Raw genomic sequence first — 19,212 nt, forward strand, 5'->3', positions numbered from 1 at the left:
TCTTTATTTGTCATATGACATATTTCTCCCAAAAGACTTATTGCTTGTATAATGGAAATGAGTGCAAATTTTAAAACAAAAAAATTAAAGATTTTCAAAGTAACACATAGGAAGAAAAATAAAGGGAGCAAGATTTTTCAATCTGAAGGAAGACAAAGGGAGAACAATTTTAAAGGTAGATTAATAGGAAATGGGCTTAAATACAATATGAAAGTTGGTGCTAACAACTACTTGGAATAGCAATGAGACATTCTCAGGACACAGATTAACATTTCAAAATGGCAGGGGCTTCCCTGGTGGCGCAGTGGTTGAGAGTCCGCCTGCTGATGCAGGGGACATGGGTTCGTGCCCCGGTCCGGGAAGATCCCACATGCCACAGAGCAGCTGGGCCCGTGAGCCATGGCCGCTAAGCCTGTGCGTCCGGAGCCTGTGCTCCGCAACGGGAGAGGCCACAATAGTGAGAGGCCCGCATACCACAAAAAAAAAAAAAAAAAAAAAAAAAAAAAACATTTCAAAATGGCAGATTTTTAAAAAGACATGGTTCCACTCAAGTGCTAGAGCTAAACCCATGACCCACCATTGTTCATTTAAATCCTGTGATTCTGTAATGCCTAAAAATTCGAATTCTAAGGGATATGAGAAAATTAAAGTTTGATACTAAAATGCTGCTTTAAAAATTCTGCCTTAATACTTTTCCCCTCAAAGATGGAAAACTGAAGGGGCATGAATCAAAACATGTTTGAAAATTCAAATGTTTTTATTAGTATCATTACCAAGTATTTTAACTGGCTTACCTCTCTTTCCCCTTTAAACCTAGTATATCCAATATTGCTTTATTAGATTGTGCATATATTGTAATAAGAAAAGTCGGCTTGGTCTAGGCCACAATTGAACAGATTAGTTACAAAAACCAGTGAAGAAAAATAAAGCCACTTCAGCCGGAATATAGTATGATTATGTCAAACCTCAATTAACATCAATATACCAATTTGATGGCTGATCTAATAGTCAGAAAAGTTTATTTTTGTTTCAGGTACTTGTGAGATTTTTCCACGTACTTGTAACGCTTTTTCAAGAATTTTATGATATGTCTATACAGTTTTTCCAGAAAGATGTATGAAAGATACTCTTACAGTATGTTAGTAAGAACAAAGCATAAAGCAGCTCTGTATACTTCATACAGTAAAGTTACCTATTTTGAGTTTAAAAATATGGTCAAATTATCTTTTGCATTTATATTTCAGTGGTAGTATTTATACGATAACTTGAGCAAGTGGTTTTTACAGGGCAAGATGGATATTAAGTAGTTTCTTAGTCTTTGCAACTGATATTTCCCCAAAATACTATAGAATACTCTGAACAATCATACCACTTTAGAAATGTTAACGTTCAACTTGCTGGTTTTAATCTCCAAAAAGGTGAATCTATTTTAACTGTAAAAGCTGTATGAACAAGAAAAATTCTGCAACCTCCCAAATGTGTCATCATTAGGTAAAAATTCATCTAGGCAAAATAGTATTTATGCTTTCATTTTATTGTTTTTAAGAATTAAACTGCCACCTCAGTAGTCTTAAGAGCAATATAATGAAATATACATACATTTAATTTAGACTTATGTCCATCATAGCTTCAAAGGCTTCCCTGAAATAAGGCTGGGATTCACATCTTTTTCCTTAAGGAAAGAAACACTAACAGTAATTTTGTTATCCTTCTACCCACCCACCCTCATTCAAACAATAACTGGATGAATTCAAGTCTAACACCATTTTAAAAAATTGTCTGTTACAACACATTTCATCTGATCTGCCTTCCTGCATAACACATATTTCTTAAACCTAACCAAAAAGAAATCATTTTTTAAAAGCCTACAAGAATTCTCTTAACGTGGAATTTTACCATGATATTAATTTTTTTTGTCCAATACATAGGCTAAGTGGTTTCATGCCACATTCAATTCTAGTGAATTTCATTAAAACAGGTGAGCTCTTCATAAATAGTTGAGACGCTTTAAAGTGAATTCGGCTATTTCCTATTACATGAAACCAAAAAATGGTACTGGATTTTCAACAAGAGTATTTTAACAGCTCCTAAATAGGGCCATGAAAAGGAATCAAGTTTGCACAGTCCAAGTACCTACAGTAATATGATAGATGCACTCACCACCATTTCATACTATTTCACTCCCATGCTTCTGATAACAATTTCTCTCTAGAAATATTGCATTAACAACTGGACTCTCAAATTGCTAGGTGTGAAAAATCACGTACTTCACTTAAAAAAAGTGTATTAGTTATTTTCAGCTGGTCACGGTTGAAAGGGCCATTTATAATTATTTCTAACTTCAGCTCTAAGTTCATAGATAACTTTGCATCTGATTATCCAAGATGAGAAGTTGTTTTGCCTGTTCCTGACAGAATTAAATGGTAAATTAGCAATCAGTTCACCCTTTGTCAAAAAGAAATGTTCTAAATTTATACACTACTAACTATTTAATAAATGGCATCTGCATACTACACATTTCATGTTTATATGTTATGCACCATTTTGGGGGGAGGAAGTACTTCACAGGGGTTTATTCAAAGGATATATAGTAATATCCTAAGAGTGTTGATTTATACATATGAGTTTCTGTATAAACTGTAAGTGGTCATCTCAGCTGGACTGTAAGAAGCCCCTATAATGCAAAAGCTGACTCCAAAGACACCTTATAAAGCACTGAAATTCACAATTTAGATTACTTTTCTTTTCTCCAATACAAAATCATCTGGTAGTCTTCACTGTTGACTCCAAGCTAAAACGTTCCACGTTTTAGATGCTTAACCAGTAAAAGAAACAGGAAATCATTAATAGTTTTTAAATGTCAAGTTAGAGGAAAAACCTTATCACACAGTAATGAAACCTGAGCAACACAAGTATGTGATTACAAGAATGTCCTTCATTAATACATTATTCAAATTTCTCCATGGCATTCAAATTATAGTTTAAAACCCAATAAACAAGAACCCACTTAAGCATGGGATCAAATTCTACCAAGAAATGAGGAATTACATAAAGCCTATTCAGCCCTAAATATTTAGTTTAAGACAATGAGTAGAGAGGAATACACTTCATCTAAAGCACACCATTTAAACAGTTCTATAAAATAACGTTACTTAAGATTAATCTGTGGTGCATCACATGATTCCAACCATTCAGTTAAAAAGCATTAATGGGTGCCAGCATCCCCAACAGCTTGGAGCCTACAGAGTTGATTACTTTGGCCGTAACTTTCCAAGTAACGAACACTGCCTTTCAGTATTACAAACATAAATATTTCTTAGTACTGGAATTCCAATGTATTTTGGTGTTCCTGAGGCTGCCTACAAATGAAAAGGCATCCAAGTCAGGTGCATTATACACCTAATATACCTCAAAATTTCAGTGCCTAACATGTGAAATCATTTTCTACCATTTAACAGTGTGCCTTGCAGTAAATTCTAGTAGATTTTTACTTTTAGGATTTTATTATAACTTTGGGAAATTAGTGGTAAAACATATGGTTTAAAAAACACTATGTGGCTGCACTTAAATTCACATAAAAATAGCATTTTTACAACCATATTGAAATTTAATCCTTTTACACAGGTTAACAAAATGTATCACAAGAAAAACTAAACATTGGGTTTAACAAAAGCAATACTTTTGAAAGTGGAACGACGAAAAACTTCTTTCAAATTTTTTACAAATGGTCACCTCTGGGTCAATTTACCACACTAGGGGAAGAAAGTTTGTTAAAATATAGTTGTGCTCAACTGAGCCACTTATCTGCACTACAGTATAGTACTTGAAATCACTCCTAAGGTCAAGATTTAAAACCATTTTAAGAGACAAGACCCTAAGTGTTTTACAGCCACCTCAGTAAGAGGCGCTTTCCCTTCCCCAAACAGTCAAAGCTTAATTAAAAGATTGACTATACATAAGTTTGTTTCCTCATCATATCTTCAGTTCAAAATACTATTATCATTGGTAATACGGTCTATATCTTGTCTGATCTGGATGATGTGGTCCAGGAAGTGGGGTTTGAGAAGGCGGACCCTGCATTCGTGGAGGAGGAGGCGGCCCTCTCGGTGCAGGCCATATACCAGGACTCATTCCCCCTGGCTGTGTAAATGGAGGGCTCAGAGTTCCTTGATCTTCAGTGAACTGGGGTAAAGAGTTAGGATTATAATGGTGAGGAGGGGGTGCAGTTACAGGTGGACCACCATGTTGAGGGGGGGGAGGTCCTGGAGGAGGATGATTCATATAAGGTGGCATCTGGGCCATAATATGTCCAGGGGGAGGGGTGATTGGTGGTGGAGCAGAGGTCATTGGTGGAGGTGGAGCTTGGCTATACACCAGGTGAGGAGTACCTGCGGCCTGGGGAGGATGTGGCATTGGATGGCTTATTGGTGGTGGAGGAGGTGGGGGTGGTGCGTAATGTTGCTGTGGAGGCATAATATGATGAGGGTGCGAGACCACTGGTTGACCCTGATATTCAGGATGATGGTGAGCAGGTGCTGGGGCAGGAGGTGGTGGTTCTCTAGCACCTGAATTTGAGTCATCCTGAATAGGGACAGTTATTAAATTGCTGTGTTTTCTTGTTGAAATACGAAAGGTTTCCTGACTGACCGAGCGAGGTGGAGGTGGAGCCATGGACAATTCTGCTGGAGGAGCACGAATATCCTCATGTGGCTGATTATAGTGCTCGTGGGGCACATGCTGCAAAGGAGGTGGTGGCATCATGATGTGCTGCTTTGGCGGAATATGGCTCATATGGTGCTTGTCTGGCGGCATTATAAAACGATCGGGGATTTCAGCTGGTGGTGGGGCAATAGGAGGATGAACATTTTCAAGTGAAGCACGGGTAACAGGTTTTCCAGCTCTCATATGGCGGTGGTTGATATGAGCCTGTAAGTCTCTCTGGGACAAGTAGGTTCTCTTGCACCCTTGAACAATGCTACACATGAAGAGAGAACCTCGTGTACACTGCTCAATTCGCTGCACAGGATCACTACAGCTAAATTAGAAGGGGAAAAAAGTTTGATTTACTAAAAACAGACTATAAAAATAATGCACTTAATTTCAAAGATATGACTAGTTTTAAATTTTGTTATGGAAAATACTACAGAAGTTCACAATTAAAAGATACAGTTACTGCAAGTGAACCTTTAATCTTTTCCACTTTGTGGTCTGTTCCCTATTAAGCAACAGCATTTCTTTCAACATCAGAACGCTTAAGAAAAAAATTCAAAGTTTATCAAACAGAGTATGTTTTAAGAAAAGACGTCTTCTTCCCAAGACCTAGAATTTATCTGATTTTCTCAAACAATTCTATGCTTTCCACCCAGTTGCAAAGAAAAATCCAGGAAGGGCAAACCAAATGATCTGTCACAATCATGGAATTCAAACTTGTACCGTATTTATTGAGTATTATTTTCTGCGCAAATAATACTAAGTGGAAGACACCAAGTGGAAGAACTGTAAGAACTACAAAAATAAATAGGATCATCCTAATCATCAAGGTTCTTAACATTAAACAACATAAACAAATTAAATTCAAACCCTGAACACCAAGAGTCCCTTCAAGGGGTCTTTCTGAACTGTCAGACAAATTTACTACTACAAAGTATTACACACTCCTGCTTCTCTAAATTATAACCACTAAATTTAACTCAATATTTTCTTAATGAGTCAGGGTCAAATTGTAACTATTCTTCACTCACTATTTTTAATCCACTCTTGCCTTTAGAGTCTTCTTGAAATAGCGGAAAGAGGACTGAACTAGGAATTGGAACTGGGATCTACTACTGGCTCTGAGATCTCGGTGAAGTCATTTAAACTTTGTTTCTTTATTTGTAAAATGGGTGTAAAATGGGGTTCAAAGATCTAACCTAACTCACAATGTTATTGTATCTACTTCGCCCTACTTAAAAGAGTATCTGTAACATCAACGAAACAGTGAAAATGACAGGACTTAATGACTAGTTAAGCACTATACATGTATAAGCTGTTATCATTGAATATGTGTGTTAGGTCATATGACACTATATTACATGGCTCTATATTCTTGATTTTGAGTGGTGTCTGTTTTTCCTTCCTCACTGAAGGCTGGTACTCCTTCTTGATACTAGGAGGCATCCCTTTAGTGGCCATTTGGCACACTTCTTATTTTTTGCTTCTAACTTGCTGTAAGCTCTGAAATATCTCCACAGTAACGGGATGTGAGGCACTTCTTTTGGGTGATGCTTAATCATTAGTATATAGTATTTACATTAATTTGGATTGCCATTTCTTCACTTTCTAACCTGGGTCTGTTAATCCAAATAGGCTTATGCTCTAATATACCTAAGGGCCAACCAGTGAGATGCTTACTGGAGTTACACTGAACACCCTGAAAACTAAATTCCCTTTTAAATATTAACATTAGAACACTTACATAAAAGAGAAAACCTTTTGATGTCCTCTACATGGTGTTGTACAACATCCAAAATCCCTTATCCCAATGAGGCAATCAAATTAACTATATAGTGGATGTACACCGTGTTGGAAAACCAGGCATTACAGAAAATAAGGCAAACAGTGAATATGCACTTTTAATTTCATAACTCTTCTGAATTATAATTCTAGGAAGGAAATACTCTTTAAACTCACACTATAAATTTTATAATCTGTGACTTTAAAGGGCTATTAAAAATATGCCAAGATTTAAAAAAAAAAAAAAAAAAATATGCCAAGAGAATTAGTTGGCGCTGGTTTGTCAATGAATCATCCATTCTCTCTCAGTGATGCCAATCTTCCGACACCATAAAAGAAAATTATCCCTTACAATTGTCCATAGCTTTGCTATCCACTAATACTACAACCCTTGGGATAGGTTCTGACAGGTTATAAGGAATCTAGGAAGCCTACAGTTGTTCCAAAGAAGTTTCTCTCAAAGCTTTCCTCAAACCTTCTATCAGGGGTTCTAAATTGATATAAAAATTCATAGTTTATTCTGGATCCTTCAAGACCATCCCCAAATAGATCACTATCAACCAACACTCTAGATTGTCATAACTTGTCTGAGTCTATCTTAGAACATGATGGTGTTCTAAGATACACTCAAGACATAATAATCAGATTTGAAGGTAATAAATAAGAGTTTATACTTACATAGTACTTGCTATATGCTACGTACTATATATGTATTAACTCATTTACTTCTAATAATAACCCAGGGAGGTAAGTACTATTATTAGCTCTATTTTACAGATGAAGAAATCACCTATGTCACACAGCTAATAAATAAGAGAATAGAGATTTGAATACAGGAATTCTAATTCCAGAGTCTTTGCTCTCGATCACTACGTGATACTACCTCTCTAGCGTCCCATTAAAACAAGAAAATAACTATTTTGGGTTTATATAACGCTAACTTTTGATGGCAAATATACTCGTATTTCGGCCAATTTGAATTGATTGATAATAGCTAATTAGCCCTATCTTAAGGAGAAGGCTAAGGCCAACTCTAGGCTCAAAGAGAAACATGAGCCATGTCTACATATTTGATATCCAGCCACCAGTCTATAGCACACCCTAACCTTTAACCTAGATTATAAATCATTATATCACAAACTTTATTATTTAAAAATTTAATGATGATCTTACCCTGGACACATCTTATCTCCCTTTTTTTCGTGTAAAATAGCACAGTCATAGCAAAAAACATGCTTGCATGGAATCTGTGAACAGAGACATGTTACAGTTAAGCATACTAGAACAAATTAAAATACTTCCATAAAAAAAAAAAACCACAGTAAGCACAGTGACCTAGATATAGAAGGCACTTGAGAACTGTTTGGTTAAAATGAACATTTATTAAGTACCAATTACATAAAAGCAACAGTTAACCTTTTTCAGTCACAAAGCTCTTTGTGAGAATGTGATGAAAACTTTGGCCCTTTCCTCAAAAAACATATACATGCATATTTGCTTACACATTCATGGTCCCTACAGGTTAAAAGCTCCTGAAGAATACTGCATAATGTTTTAACTAATCCTGTATCTCCTGAAAGTATTCCTAGGCAGGAAAAGAACAAATATCTTCTAATGTAATATAAGTAGCCTTCTTCCCTGGTAGTCTTAATACACTTACAAATATTTAAAAATAAATCAGAAGGACACAGTAAAATGATGTTATGCCATTTTAAAACTCACAGGCCATTACCATTATTTAGCTGTGTTATATAGCAAAGCAACAGTGCATAATCCACACCCTCCACCATCACAGATGTATCACTGAATTCAAATTTTTTTCCAACAAAAATGTAAAACTATCTTTTTTTTTTTTTTTTTTTTTTTTTGTGCTACGCAGGTCTCTCACTGTTGTGGCCTCTCCTGTTGTGGAGCACAGGCTCCAGATGCACAGGCTCAGCGGCCATGGCTCACGGGCCCAGAAGCTCCGTGACAGGTGGGATCCTCCCGGACCGGGGCACGAACCCGTGTCCCCTGCGTCAGCAGGCGGACTCTCAAACACTGCGCCACCAGGGAAGCCCTAAAACTATCTTTTTATACGTCAAAATTACTATTAAATTACAGTTAGGGCTGCATTTTTTTTTAACGTTTAGAATTCAATTCTCAGAAATCATAAATAATCTTTATTAATTCAGTTTTATATTAAAAATTATAGCCTTCAGAAATGAATAACTGATTTTATTCTGTGAACAAGGGAAAAAATAAAAATTTTTCCCTAATAAACTAGAATTAATGTAAACTAACAGGTATCAAACAGTCCAAGGAAATTATTTAGTTTTCAGAATTAGTTTCCGTAATTAATATTTTACAAGCAATTAAAGAATTTGTCAAGATAATTCTATTAAATGAATATTATTCCCAAATTTCCCCTAGCTATTTTATACTTATTTAAAATGTTATAAATTTAATCACTAAACAGTAATAAATCTACTTAAATTTCAGATTCCTACCTCTACACAAATATTTAATTTACAAAAACAGAACTTAATTTATACTTACCATTCGCCCATAGATTTTAATAGGCAATCCACATTTGTCACAGAAATGAACTGGTGTATCATCCTTTTCACCTAAGATGTTTATCTGTTGAAATGATATAATTACATTTTCCTTAAGCATTTCTAAAACTTACGTCCATAATTTACACAATGAATTGGTTAGTATTTTATAAAAGTTATTAAAACAATTAGAAATGAAGGTTTCTTGGTATAATCCCCACATATGCCACATTAGTTGGGCCACCATCAGTCTTGGGGGTTTATTCCCTTAAACAGTGTTAATGGTTATTGATTTTACTTGACTTTACTAAAAATTACTTCAGATTATTTTTGGAAACAGTGAAATAGGGCGTTAATAAACAAATGATTTATGAGTACTGAAAGATATAACTATAATAAAAGTTCATACCATTCTTTACGTAGTCTGAATTGTTCTAATATAGTATTTAAAATATTTTATTGTTCTAATAAAATTTTTTATTTTTAGTTATACCTGAAAGTCCCAAAAAAGGTGTCCAGGAAATCTTCGCTGATTTCCAAACAGTTCGCCCCCTTTACAGTCATACCGTTCTTCTTCATTATAATCAAATCCTTCTGAGAGAAGAAAGTGTTACCTATTAACTTTTCACATCTCAATTTCATTTTGGAAGTACATGTACATGGCCAAATAGACCTATTCACTGACACCTTTCAAAGCTCTTCTAAGAACAAGATAATCAAGTCTAGTTTAAAGCACCATCTAGAAATGATCTTGGAAATCATGTAGTCCAACTCTCATGACTGAGAATATTGCAGTACTGGAGATCATAATAACTCAACACAGAGAAGATCAGTGGCAGAGCTAGGAAAAGATCTCAGATCTCTTCTCTCCCATTCAAGTGCTCTTATTAATTCACCAAACTATTTCTAGTATAAAACTACTAATTATCATCATGATTATTACACAAATAAAATATACTTATCACCATTTATTCTTATCTATCTATAAAAGTGGTATTATGCTGTAAGAAACTGATATTATTGCCAAAGGATTAGTGAAAACATAAAGAATTCTGCAGACTTTCTTCTTACGACTTAGTAAATTAGGTACCCTCTTCTTCAGCTTTAAACTGAGCCTGATTTTAGAAACATCCAACATATTCATACTTCATCCTTTCCACTGAAACCTCTCTCTGGTTAATCACGCAAACAGCAGAATTTATATCATATCTACTTACAAGTATCCTCCCCTACACTGCATATATCAATATCAATAAACTTAAAACAATATGAAGAACAAATGGGCTCAATTTCAATTTCTCTGACCTAATTAAAAAGTTGATGGCACTCTTCTCATCTCATACAAAAGAAAAGAAAACCAGCAAACAGTCTTATGGGGATTCTAGGTAGAATCCAATTACCTAAAGTAAAGCTGAGAAGACAAATCTATCCCTCCAAGGTGCCAGCCTTCTCACGACTCTTTTGGCCCTAGAACTGGTAAACAGAGTAGCCAAAGCACATAAGTCTTAACTTTACCCACATGGCTACATTACAGCATCTGCATACAGACACACGGACACAAACAGAGACAGACACACACGCATAGATGCAAGAATTTTTTGAACCTGATACAGACATACATACCAGTGTACTGCTATCTAATTACCTCCAACACAAATGCAGAGTTCTTATAAGTTACATCTGAGTGACCCTAGGTTCTTATATGGTCCATTTATACCTTATAAAAGCTGCTGTCATCTAAAACTGAAAATAAGGAAAGTTAACTTTTCTACTTATCAAAAACTCAAAAAATTATTGAACAGAACAACAGCCAAGCAAGTTAGGAGCACATTATCATTTTTCAGAGTAGTTCAACTTGTACTCCCATCATTAAGCTATATATATATTTGTATAGATAACATACCAGCTGCTGCTGCTCTATCAATAACCTAGTGTACCCCCGCTTTGGCCTTTTTGGTTTTTAAATACTTTTTAAAAACTACACAGTAATATATAAATAAATTCTTGTGTAACAGTAAAACAATGCAAAAAAGCTAAAATCCCCTGCTAAAATCCCCTTTCTATCCTTTTCCTCTCAGTTATCTCTTCATTCCCTTCCACTTCAAGCCCATACCCCCTTTTTGTTTTAATAACCAAATACATATCTATAAAAGTTCCAAAGCAGGGGTCAGCAAACTTTTTCTGCTTAAAGGCCAGTTAAGTAAATATTTTAGGCTCTGTAGGCCATACCTGAAATTACTCAACTATGCCAATATAGTGTGAAAAGCAGCAACGAGGGGCTTCCCTGGTGGCGCAGTGGTTAAGAGTCCGCCTGCCAATGCAGGGGACACAGGTTCGTGCCCCGGTCCAGGAGGATCCCACATGCCGTGGAGCTGCTGGGCCCGTGAGCCATGGCCGCTGAGCCTGCGCGTCTGGAGCCTGTGCTCCGCAACGGGAGAGGCCACAACAGTGAGAGGTCCGCGTACAGCCAAAAAAAAAAAAAAAAAAAAAAAGCAGCCACGGGCATGGATGTGTGTCCCAATAAAAGTTTATTTACAAAAAAACAGGACTGGATTTGGCCAATAGGCCATAGTTTGCTGACCCTGTACTAAAGGGTAAGATGGGAAAACTGTTTTATACTCATGAAATGGGGAAAGGCCTTTCTAACAATGACAAAAAACCCAGAAGTCACACTAGAAAAGACTGGATATCTGACTACATAGAATCGTCAAGCTTTTCTACAATAAAAATTTTATATATAAAACTCAAAAGACAAATGGAGAATATATACAATATATGACAATTGTATTAATTTACAAAGAAAGAACTCATAAAAATCAAGAGAAAGACAACAGAAAAAAAAATGGGAAAAGGAAATGAACAGGTAGATTCTAGGCAAAAGAAATGACCAGTACTATGAAAAGATATACAACCCCACTCGTAATTAAAGAAATGTGTATCAGAACAAAAATTTGTAAAGGTTAATAGTACCAATATTGGTGTGGGAGTATAAAGTGATGTACTATTTTTAAAGGGCCATTTGGCAACATCTGTCAAATTCTGAAATGTACAAATTCTAAAATCCACCAAGTTCTAAGATGCCCAAATTCATGCAAAGTTTAAATTCTACAAAATATACATACTAAGGTACATATACAAGGATATTTGCTACAAAATTGTTTTTAACAGCAAAAAATTAGAAAAATTGTTAAATAAATTATGGTATGTCCGTAAGTGAAATACCTAAACCTATTCTCTTAAATGAGATACAACTGTATGTACTGAGAAGGCAAAATCTCACATGCATCTTGCATGAAAAAAGGGCAGTTATAAAGTAACTATGAAAAAGTCATACCAGGGATTATTTGGGAAGAGAATAATTATGGGGGGAGAGGGACAATTTTACTTTTATGTTTTCTGCAATACTGTTTAGATATTTGTAAACAATAGGCAGTGTTACTTTCAACAAGAAAATAAACCAAAAATATTTTTTAAGGGAGAGAAAAGTAAAATATGCCAAAATGAGAAGTCAAAGACTGAAGAAGGAAGAGAGTATAAAAGATAAAAAAAAGAGGTGACTAAAGGTAAATAAAATCACATGGCTTATTGGTGGAATCAGATATAAAAGAAAGACTTTTGGACCTATTAGTTTAAACAAATTACCTTCATCACCAGCTGGAGCCTTTGCAGGCATCCTGTTTATAGTCCTTGGAGTTCGAGGTGAAGCTTTGGCTTTGTTCCCTTGTTTGGAGATGAGCTTTATAGGAATTCGTCTTCGAACATCAAGACCACCCAATGATCCAGAACTATTAGTGCCTTGTAACTCATTGTCTATGTTAGAAAAAAAGTTGCAATTTCTTTTAGTTTTTCTTTTTGAAGATTATTCTGCCACAGGTATTAAAGCAACATACCCAACATTATTATCAAGGGCTGAATATCTGGTTTCTGATTTTAAATACTATGCTATATAAGTTCAAGTACTAATTTTCTCTATTTTGGACAAACCCTTAAAGCAATGCTTTTTGAGATATGGAACCTTTAAAGAGTTGACAAAAGTTACAGAACCTCTCCCTAAAAAAATGGACAAAAAAATTTTGCATTTTTCCAGAGGGATTTACAGAAACGTAAAACCCTTCATGAGCCTAAGATAAGAACCTCTGTCTTGGAACTATAAGAGGTTTTTTAAAAAAAGAAAAAGAAAAGTAAAGGAAGAAGAACAAAAAGAAAGAAAACCATCACTATCTCCATCAAGTATGCAAAGTAGGCACTCAGTAAATTTAGTAATCTGCATCGATATCAGGACAATCAATAATACTGGAAACACAAAACTAACACTGACAATGGTAAAATTAAATAAATAATGCATTGAAAATGAAGTTAGTTTTAGGGATGTGATTATTCTCTTAAGTGTAAAGTTCTTTTTCTAAAAAGCATTCAGGAATATAGTAAAAATTATTGCACCCTTTAGTAGTAAAAACACGCACTAATGTACTTGTGCTATAACATTTCTAGATGTACACATGTGACCGTGTTATTCTTGGTCAGCACTGTAATGGAAAATTATAGTTGAGGAGGAAGTAAGTTTTCTGTACTTGGCCTAAACAACTGAAACTTTCTACATCCCTGCCTCTTACTAGCTTATGATTTAAATTCACTCATACCCCATGAGTAATAGGAGCATTATTTCATAGAACTGACTCTATTTGAAGGTTAAAAGCCACCTTTTCTTCAAGTTCATGACAAGATATTACAATCCAGAAAATATTTACCTTTACCTACTAAAGACAGAAAGGGAAATGCCCTAAAATAGGAAACGCAAATAATTTTTTTAAATAGTAATGTTTTAAACATGACAATTAGTGAACAAGGCTGTGTAATTCTCACTGCATTAGACAGTACAATCCAGAGTGATAGCCAAACTGTCCACATTAAATTCAGTAAAGCCAAATTTGGAAGTAGTTATCCTAATTAGTACTAATGATCTCCAAGGGTACTAGAATTACAGACACATGTTGAACTCACATCGATTTGCACTCTTTCTGAAGGACAGAACAAAATTCAAAATCGGTCCTTAATTATTAATTTAAATATCTTTCAGTCTACTTTCTATTATTACTTTCATAATAGCTAACCCTCAAAAAAGACAACTCATGGAAAAGGGATTACATGGATAGTTAAAGTTAGGATAAATCCAACTTGATCAACTCTCAACACTTCACAAAATGTATTAACAATTTGAATAATGTATTTCATCTGCTTTCACTCTAGTTGCTTATTTATGTAAAAATACCTACAAGCGATGTAATAGCAAAAAGACAGATAAGACAGAACGAATTTTTTTTTTTTGCTCAATAGGTATATTCCTGATTTTCCACTGAGCTAAAAAAAGCAAGTTGTTGTAGACAGTTCAGTGCTGTCCTTCAGATAGTAAAAGGACTCTTAACGGTTTCACCTTGATGAATGATCAAAATACCAACATTTCATTACTACAAGTCCTTTTCACACCACCCTGGACACCTGTGGTCACTACTGTGGCTTGTTTAGCCTATTTTGCCTTTCCAGAGCCTGCTGCCCTCTAACACCTTGCAGCCTGCCTCAGCCTGCAAGTTCATAAGCAAAGTACAGCGGTTAATAGTGACATCACTCTGGGTTTGTCTTAGGGTTTTGGGGGTTTTATTAAGAATCAGAACATACAGCATAATTTCCTTCTGAATAAGACGACTACAAACATAAAGCCCTAACAACAAAAGTCTTTGGATATTACACAAAGTGAGAATTAAGGATAGAACTGGCCATATAAAGTGAAATCCACTTTAAAAAGGCATAACACTTTTATATTATATTATATAGGTTTTTAAAAGATTTGTGTAGAATTTTATCTTGAATTAAAGGAACCAAGAAATATTTTTACAAAATTTAGGTTATAGTTACAACTAAGTGCTAATTCTTAGAATAGCCAAAGAACGAATCAAGTGTTAAGTAGGAGTTTCCTGGAGTAATTTTTCCAGCAAAATTCTATTATAAAAACACCACAGGATAGCCTTTATTTTATGACTGACTTTTTCAGCAAGATTACAAAACCAGTCATTTTTGCATAACATTAGAGGGTTTCATCAATTTCCCCAAGGGCCTCTATTAATCCTTTGATATTAGAAACATCCTTTTGAGATGCCTATCCTGTCATAATGTCTTCAATTCACTGGCTAACTGGCATTTCCTCACTTGCCAATGATTTTATTTGTGATTCAAATAATTACCGAATTCACATTTATGAATTTCATGAAAATCGGAATCTTTTGTAATCACGATCAATGTACAGCATTTTATACCATTTCCTGATATGAAACACTAAGGACACTGCCGTATAATGAAATTAACTAAAAGAACAAAAAAGAAGCTGGTGTTAAGCAGGGATATCTGAGCAGGAACTAATTTTTTAAGTGGTCGGTTCATTAGTGAATATTTTCATGTTCAGATGACTTTTACTTACTTAGGCAAACTTTTAACTTAGAGAACTAGGATAATAAATATGGAGATACACACCCACCCACATTACAATTTCCTAACATAACATTCTCTAAACTGTGGAAGCTGCTTGACTCCCAAAATTCCAGTAAGATGCTCAAATGAAAAACATTTGCTAAAGTGGCATGTTTGCTACCCTAACACCAAGATCCCAGATTTTCAATTCTATAAAATTTCCAAACACTAGAGTTCCTTAGAGCCTGGCTCTAGGCCCTCTTCTCTTCTGCCTTAAGTGATTTGTGGTACTAAGTCCCAATCAAACTTCCCTCTGATCTCCACTTGACATCTCCCCTTGTATGTCTCAACACACATCTCTTACTGAGCAGTCCAAAATCTTGTTCCCAAATTCCCATTTCTCACCTCTGCTCCTTAAAAAAAAGTGTTTTTCTCCCAAGTCTTCCAGTAATGGACACCACTCAAACTAGAACCCTAGGCACCTTTCCTTTCTCTCACATGCTTCCAAACCAATCCACCAGTGCCTGTTTGAGTTCTATCACCAAAAGATTCACTGAATCTGCCCACTCCCTTTTTCACTAAACCAGCCACCTTCACTAAGCCAAGCTTCCCTTCTGATCTATTGCAATCACCTCCTAAGTTTTCTTCTATTATTCTTGCCTTCTCTTACACCATTCTCCATAAAACCTATTATGTTTTTAAAAAGAGATTATGTTCCTCCTCTACTTCTGTTCAATGGCTTCATATTGCACTTAAAATAACATTCAAATCTTTACCATGGACTTCAAAGTCTTGCACGACCTGACTCCTGCCTTCCTTTCCATCTTCCGGTTCTTTCCCTCTAGTTAACTAGGTGCAGCTGACTGGTCTTCTCTAAACTTTCCTCCTTCAGAGTCTTTGTAGTTGCTCTAAATGCTTTCCTCGTGATTTATTCCACGCTGGATTCCTCTCATCCATCAGATCTCAGCTTACAAATGTTACTTTTCCAGAAAGACCTTCCCTGACCACCCTCTCTGAAGCTTACTCCTAATAGTCTTTACCAGAGCACCCGTTTACCCTCTTCAAAGCACTCATCATAATCTGTAAACATTTAAGTATTTTTAAAAACTTGTTTATTGTCTTTTCCAATAGAACGTAACCTCCAAGTGGAGAGGGACTCAGTCCGTCTTCTTTACCATTCCATTTCCAAGCCTAGAAGAGTGTGTATATATATCTATATGTGTGTATACATACACACATAACGTATTTATATATATATGTGTATACATATATATATGAAATTAAGTAGACAGTTGATGACTGAGAAATCCTAAACAATACTTAATACTGGAAAAAGCCTTTTTCCCCCTACTTGTAATATGGCTGATAGAACTGAACGGAGCAGTATCTAACTCCAAATACACTCATTCAATATCCAAAAACCACAAGGAAGCAAAAGCCAAAAAACACATAACAAAGAGTGAAGCCATTCTTACTTGGAGAAAGGAATGAGACTATCTTGATTTTAAGCTCAAGATTGATGATTAAGGACCACAGCCGAAGCGCGGGGCATGCTTTGGGCTTAAGCAGAAAAGCTGCTCCCGGTATGATTCCGAAAACCATATCTGACTCCCTTCTCCCACCTCTAGTCCATGAAAGACCGGAGAGACAAAAACGACAGGCGATGACCACCGGAGCACCCGCCCAAAGCTGACTGAGACAGCAGGAAGTCTCCAACCCACTCTCGCGCATCGACTCCCAGCGTAATGAGGCTTCCCCGACTCCGAGACTGGAATCTACCCGCCAGTCCCCATAACGTAGGGCAGAGGACCCAAAATGAGCAAAAAAAGAGCCGGCGCTCTCTCCTCCCCGCGAAGCCCGCGCCGCCCGCCGTCCCTGCTCGGAGACCGGCAGAAGCAGAGAAGGAACGGCTGTTGCCGGCACCGAGGCTGTAGGTACCACACCGGAGGGTAGGCCAGGAAGTAGCAGGCCCTGGTCGGACACGCGGAGGGGTCTGTGAGATCTCTTTCTCGCCGCCACAACCCAATGGTGTAGGGCGAGCGTAAACCCCCTAAGCTCGCTGGGCGACCAGTCCCAGGCCGGCCAGGGGGCATGGAACCAGGACCCCCACTGCCTCCGCCTCCTTACCAGTGTGATCCATGATTCGGCTCGCAGGGCACAGTGGGAGCGGAAGTCAACCGCGCCGGAGTCGCAGGGAGCGCGTGCGCGATACCTTCCGGAGCCTGGGAGGCGGAAGTGTAACCAGATTTCCCGGGTTGTGGCCTCCCAAGGCTTCCTTGTCTCTCGTACGCTAGCCGACTCCGGTGAGGGAGTCAGGCATAATTCGAGCAGAGAAAGAAAGAACGAGTACGCAGAGAGTTTCAATGTGGAGGCTGCTAAGGCTTCCTCTAAATGTGCTTCCAAAGGAAGTAGCCTTTAACTGTGGAGAGGAGACCGACGGGAACGGGGGAGGGGGAAAGCCGGTAGTATCCATAGGACTAAGCTCGCAGCAGGTAAGGCGGCTGCCGGCCCCGAGGAGCATTGCCTTCTGGGACTTGTAGTGCGCCGGGACCCTGGAGCCTGCAAGGCACACTGCGCAGGCTCGGCCGTTGGGTTGGCCCCACCTCGGCGGGCGGAGTAACGGTTTGGAATCCCCCAGAGTCCGCGAGCTACGGTCGCCGTCCCCCAGATCCAGGAAAAGTGTAAACACGCGCGCTCTAGAAGGCGTCCTCCAGCGGGAGGTTGCCCGGGGGATGGTTGAGCTGTATGAAGCTCCCAGCTAGAGAGAAAGGCTCTGTGTATATGGTCTCCTTTTTGCTTTGTCGTGACAAGCTGCATAGACCCAGGCAGAGCTGACGGCTATCTGCCCCCGTTCCCATCTCTAAAGTTGCTAACAGTTGAAGCCCATTTCTGACGCTTGATTAGCGCTCATTTTCTAGGGCAAGCTCTTGTGGCGCTAGAAACCCTCCCCCACCAAACACGCGCACACACACACAACACCCCTCCTAAGGACTGGACGCGGGGCCAGGTGGAGGACGGATGCAGCGTGGCCGCATCTTGTTAGGAGACAGCGGGGACTCCAGTGCAGAGCGGAGCTGAGCTTGGGGGAGAGCACGTTAGGGCTGGCCGCGAGGGAGCGGTGGAAAGAGGAAAGGCCTAAAATGAGGAAGAGACAGTTACCGCCACGGGCAGTACCTAGTTCCAGTTCTTGGTCCCACGGGTCGGTGGTTGCTGCCGCTTGCATCGTCCTCAGCCGAAACAAAAGGCAAGTGCCCAAGAGTGATTCCTGAGGACCTTCAGGGCGGTCTCTACCTCGCGACCCTGGCGCATCTGTGTCCACTCCCTTTTCCAGCTCTTCACACTTGATGCTCCCGAATGAGTAGAAAGGAGCACAATTAGTGGAAAACACAAGCTGGGGAGTCAAGGGATTTGGGTTCTATTCTTGTCGTCCCTCGGTGACGACATCATTACCTTGTGTTATGCACGCTTTCAGTGCCAGAGTTCCTGGATCAATCAGAGATTATTGTATTGACCTCTTAGAGAAGTGGTTTCATGGTGCTGAATTTCGAATAAAGTATGTGTAGCGATGTGCTCTATCTGTATAGTTAAACAGTAAGAGCTTTGAATAATAATATGATGAGTAATACTATAAGTGTTCTGTGTTATCTGCTGAATGTTTTACTGGGATCTTTTTAAAGACTTTCCCACTATATCTGCAGCTTTATAAACAGGTTTTTAGGTGCGT

General features: G+C 37.7%; 1 protein-coding gene across 3 annotated transcripts; it reads right to left on the reverse strand.

Moving 5' to 3' along the window:
- Positions 1-1,513: 1,513 nt before the first annotated feature.
- Positions 1,514-18,726, reverse strand: CBLL1 (Cbl proto-oncogene like 1). 3 transcript variants are annotated; one of them, XM_033862886.2, is made up of 6 exons: positions 18,663-18,726; positions 12,672-12,839; positions 9,523-9,620; positions 9,031-9,114; positions 7,666-7,739; positions 1,514-5,035 (listed from the first exon to the last, which is right to left on the reverse strand). In XM_033862886.2, exons 1-6 carry the CDS (start codon positions 18,709-18,711, stop codon positions 4,000-4,002), a joined length of 1,509 nt encoding a protein of 502 aa, XP_033718777.1. In that variant the 5' UTR covers positions 18,712-18,726; the 3' UTR covers positions 1,514-3,999. The 3 variants fall into 3 exon arrangements, with proteins under 3 accessions (XP_033718777.1, XP_033718779.1, XP_033718778.1); XM_033862888.2 differs by lacking the exon at positions 18,663-18,726 and adding an exon at positions 17,616-17,861; XM_033862887.2 differs by lacking the exon at positions 18,663-18,726 and adding an exon at positions 17,616-17,861 and having other exon boundaries at positions 9,523-9,623.
- Positions 18,727-19,212: the final 486 nt, after the last annotated feature.

Source organism: Tursiops truncatus, chromosome 9, assembly GCF_011762595.2.
Source record: "Tursiops truncatus isolate mTurTru1 chromosome 9, mTurTru1.mat.Y, whole genome shotgun sequence".
Taxonomy (NCBI): Eukaryota; Metazoa; Chordata; class Mammalia; order Artiodactyla; family Delphinidae; genus Tursiops; species Tursiops truncatus.

Coding starts and splice junctions, on each gene's coding strand:
- CBLL1 (XM_033862886.2), bottom strand. CDS start 18,711: ATGCAAGCGGCAGCAACCACCGACCCGTGGGACCAAGAACTGGAACTA. Junction 7,740..9,030: donor TTAAAATCTATGGGCGAATG/GTAAGTATAAAT, acceptor CTCTGTTCACAG/ATTCCATGCAAGCATGTTTT. Junction 5,036..7,665: donor GGAGATAAGATGTGTCCAGG/GTAAGATCATCA, acceptor CTTCTAATTTAG/CTGTAGTGATCCTGTGCAGC.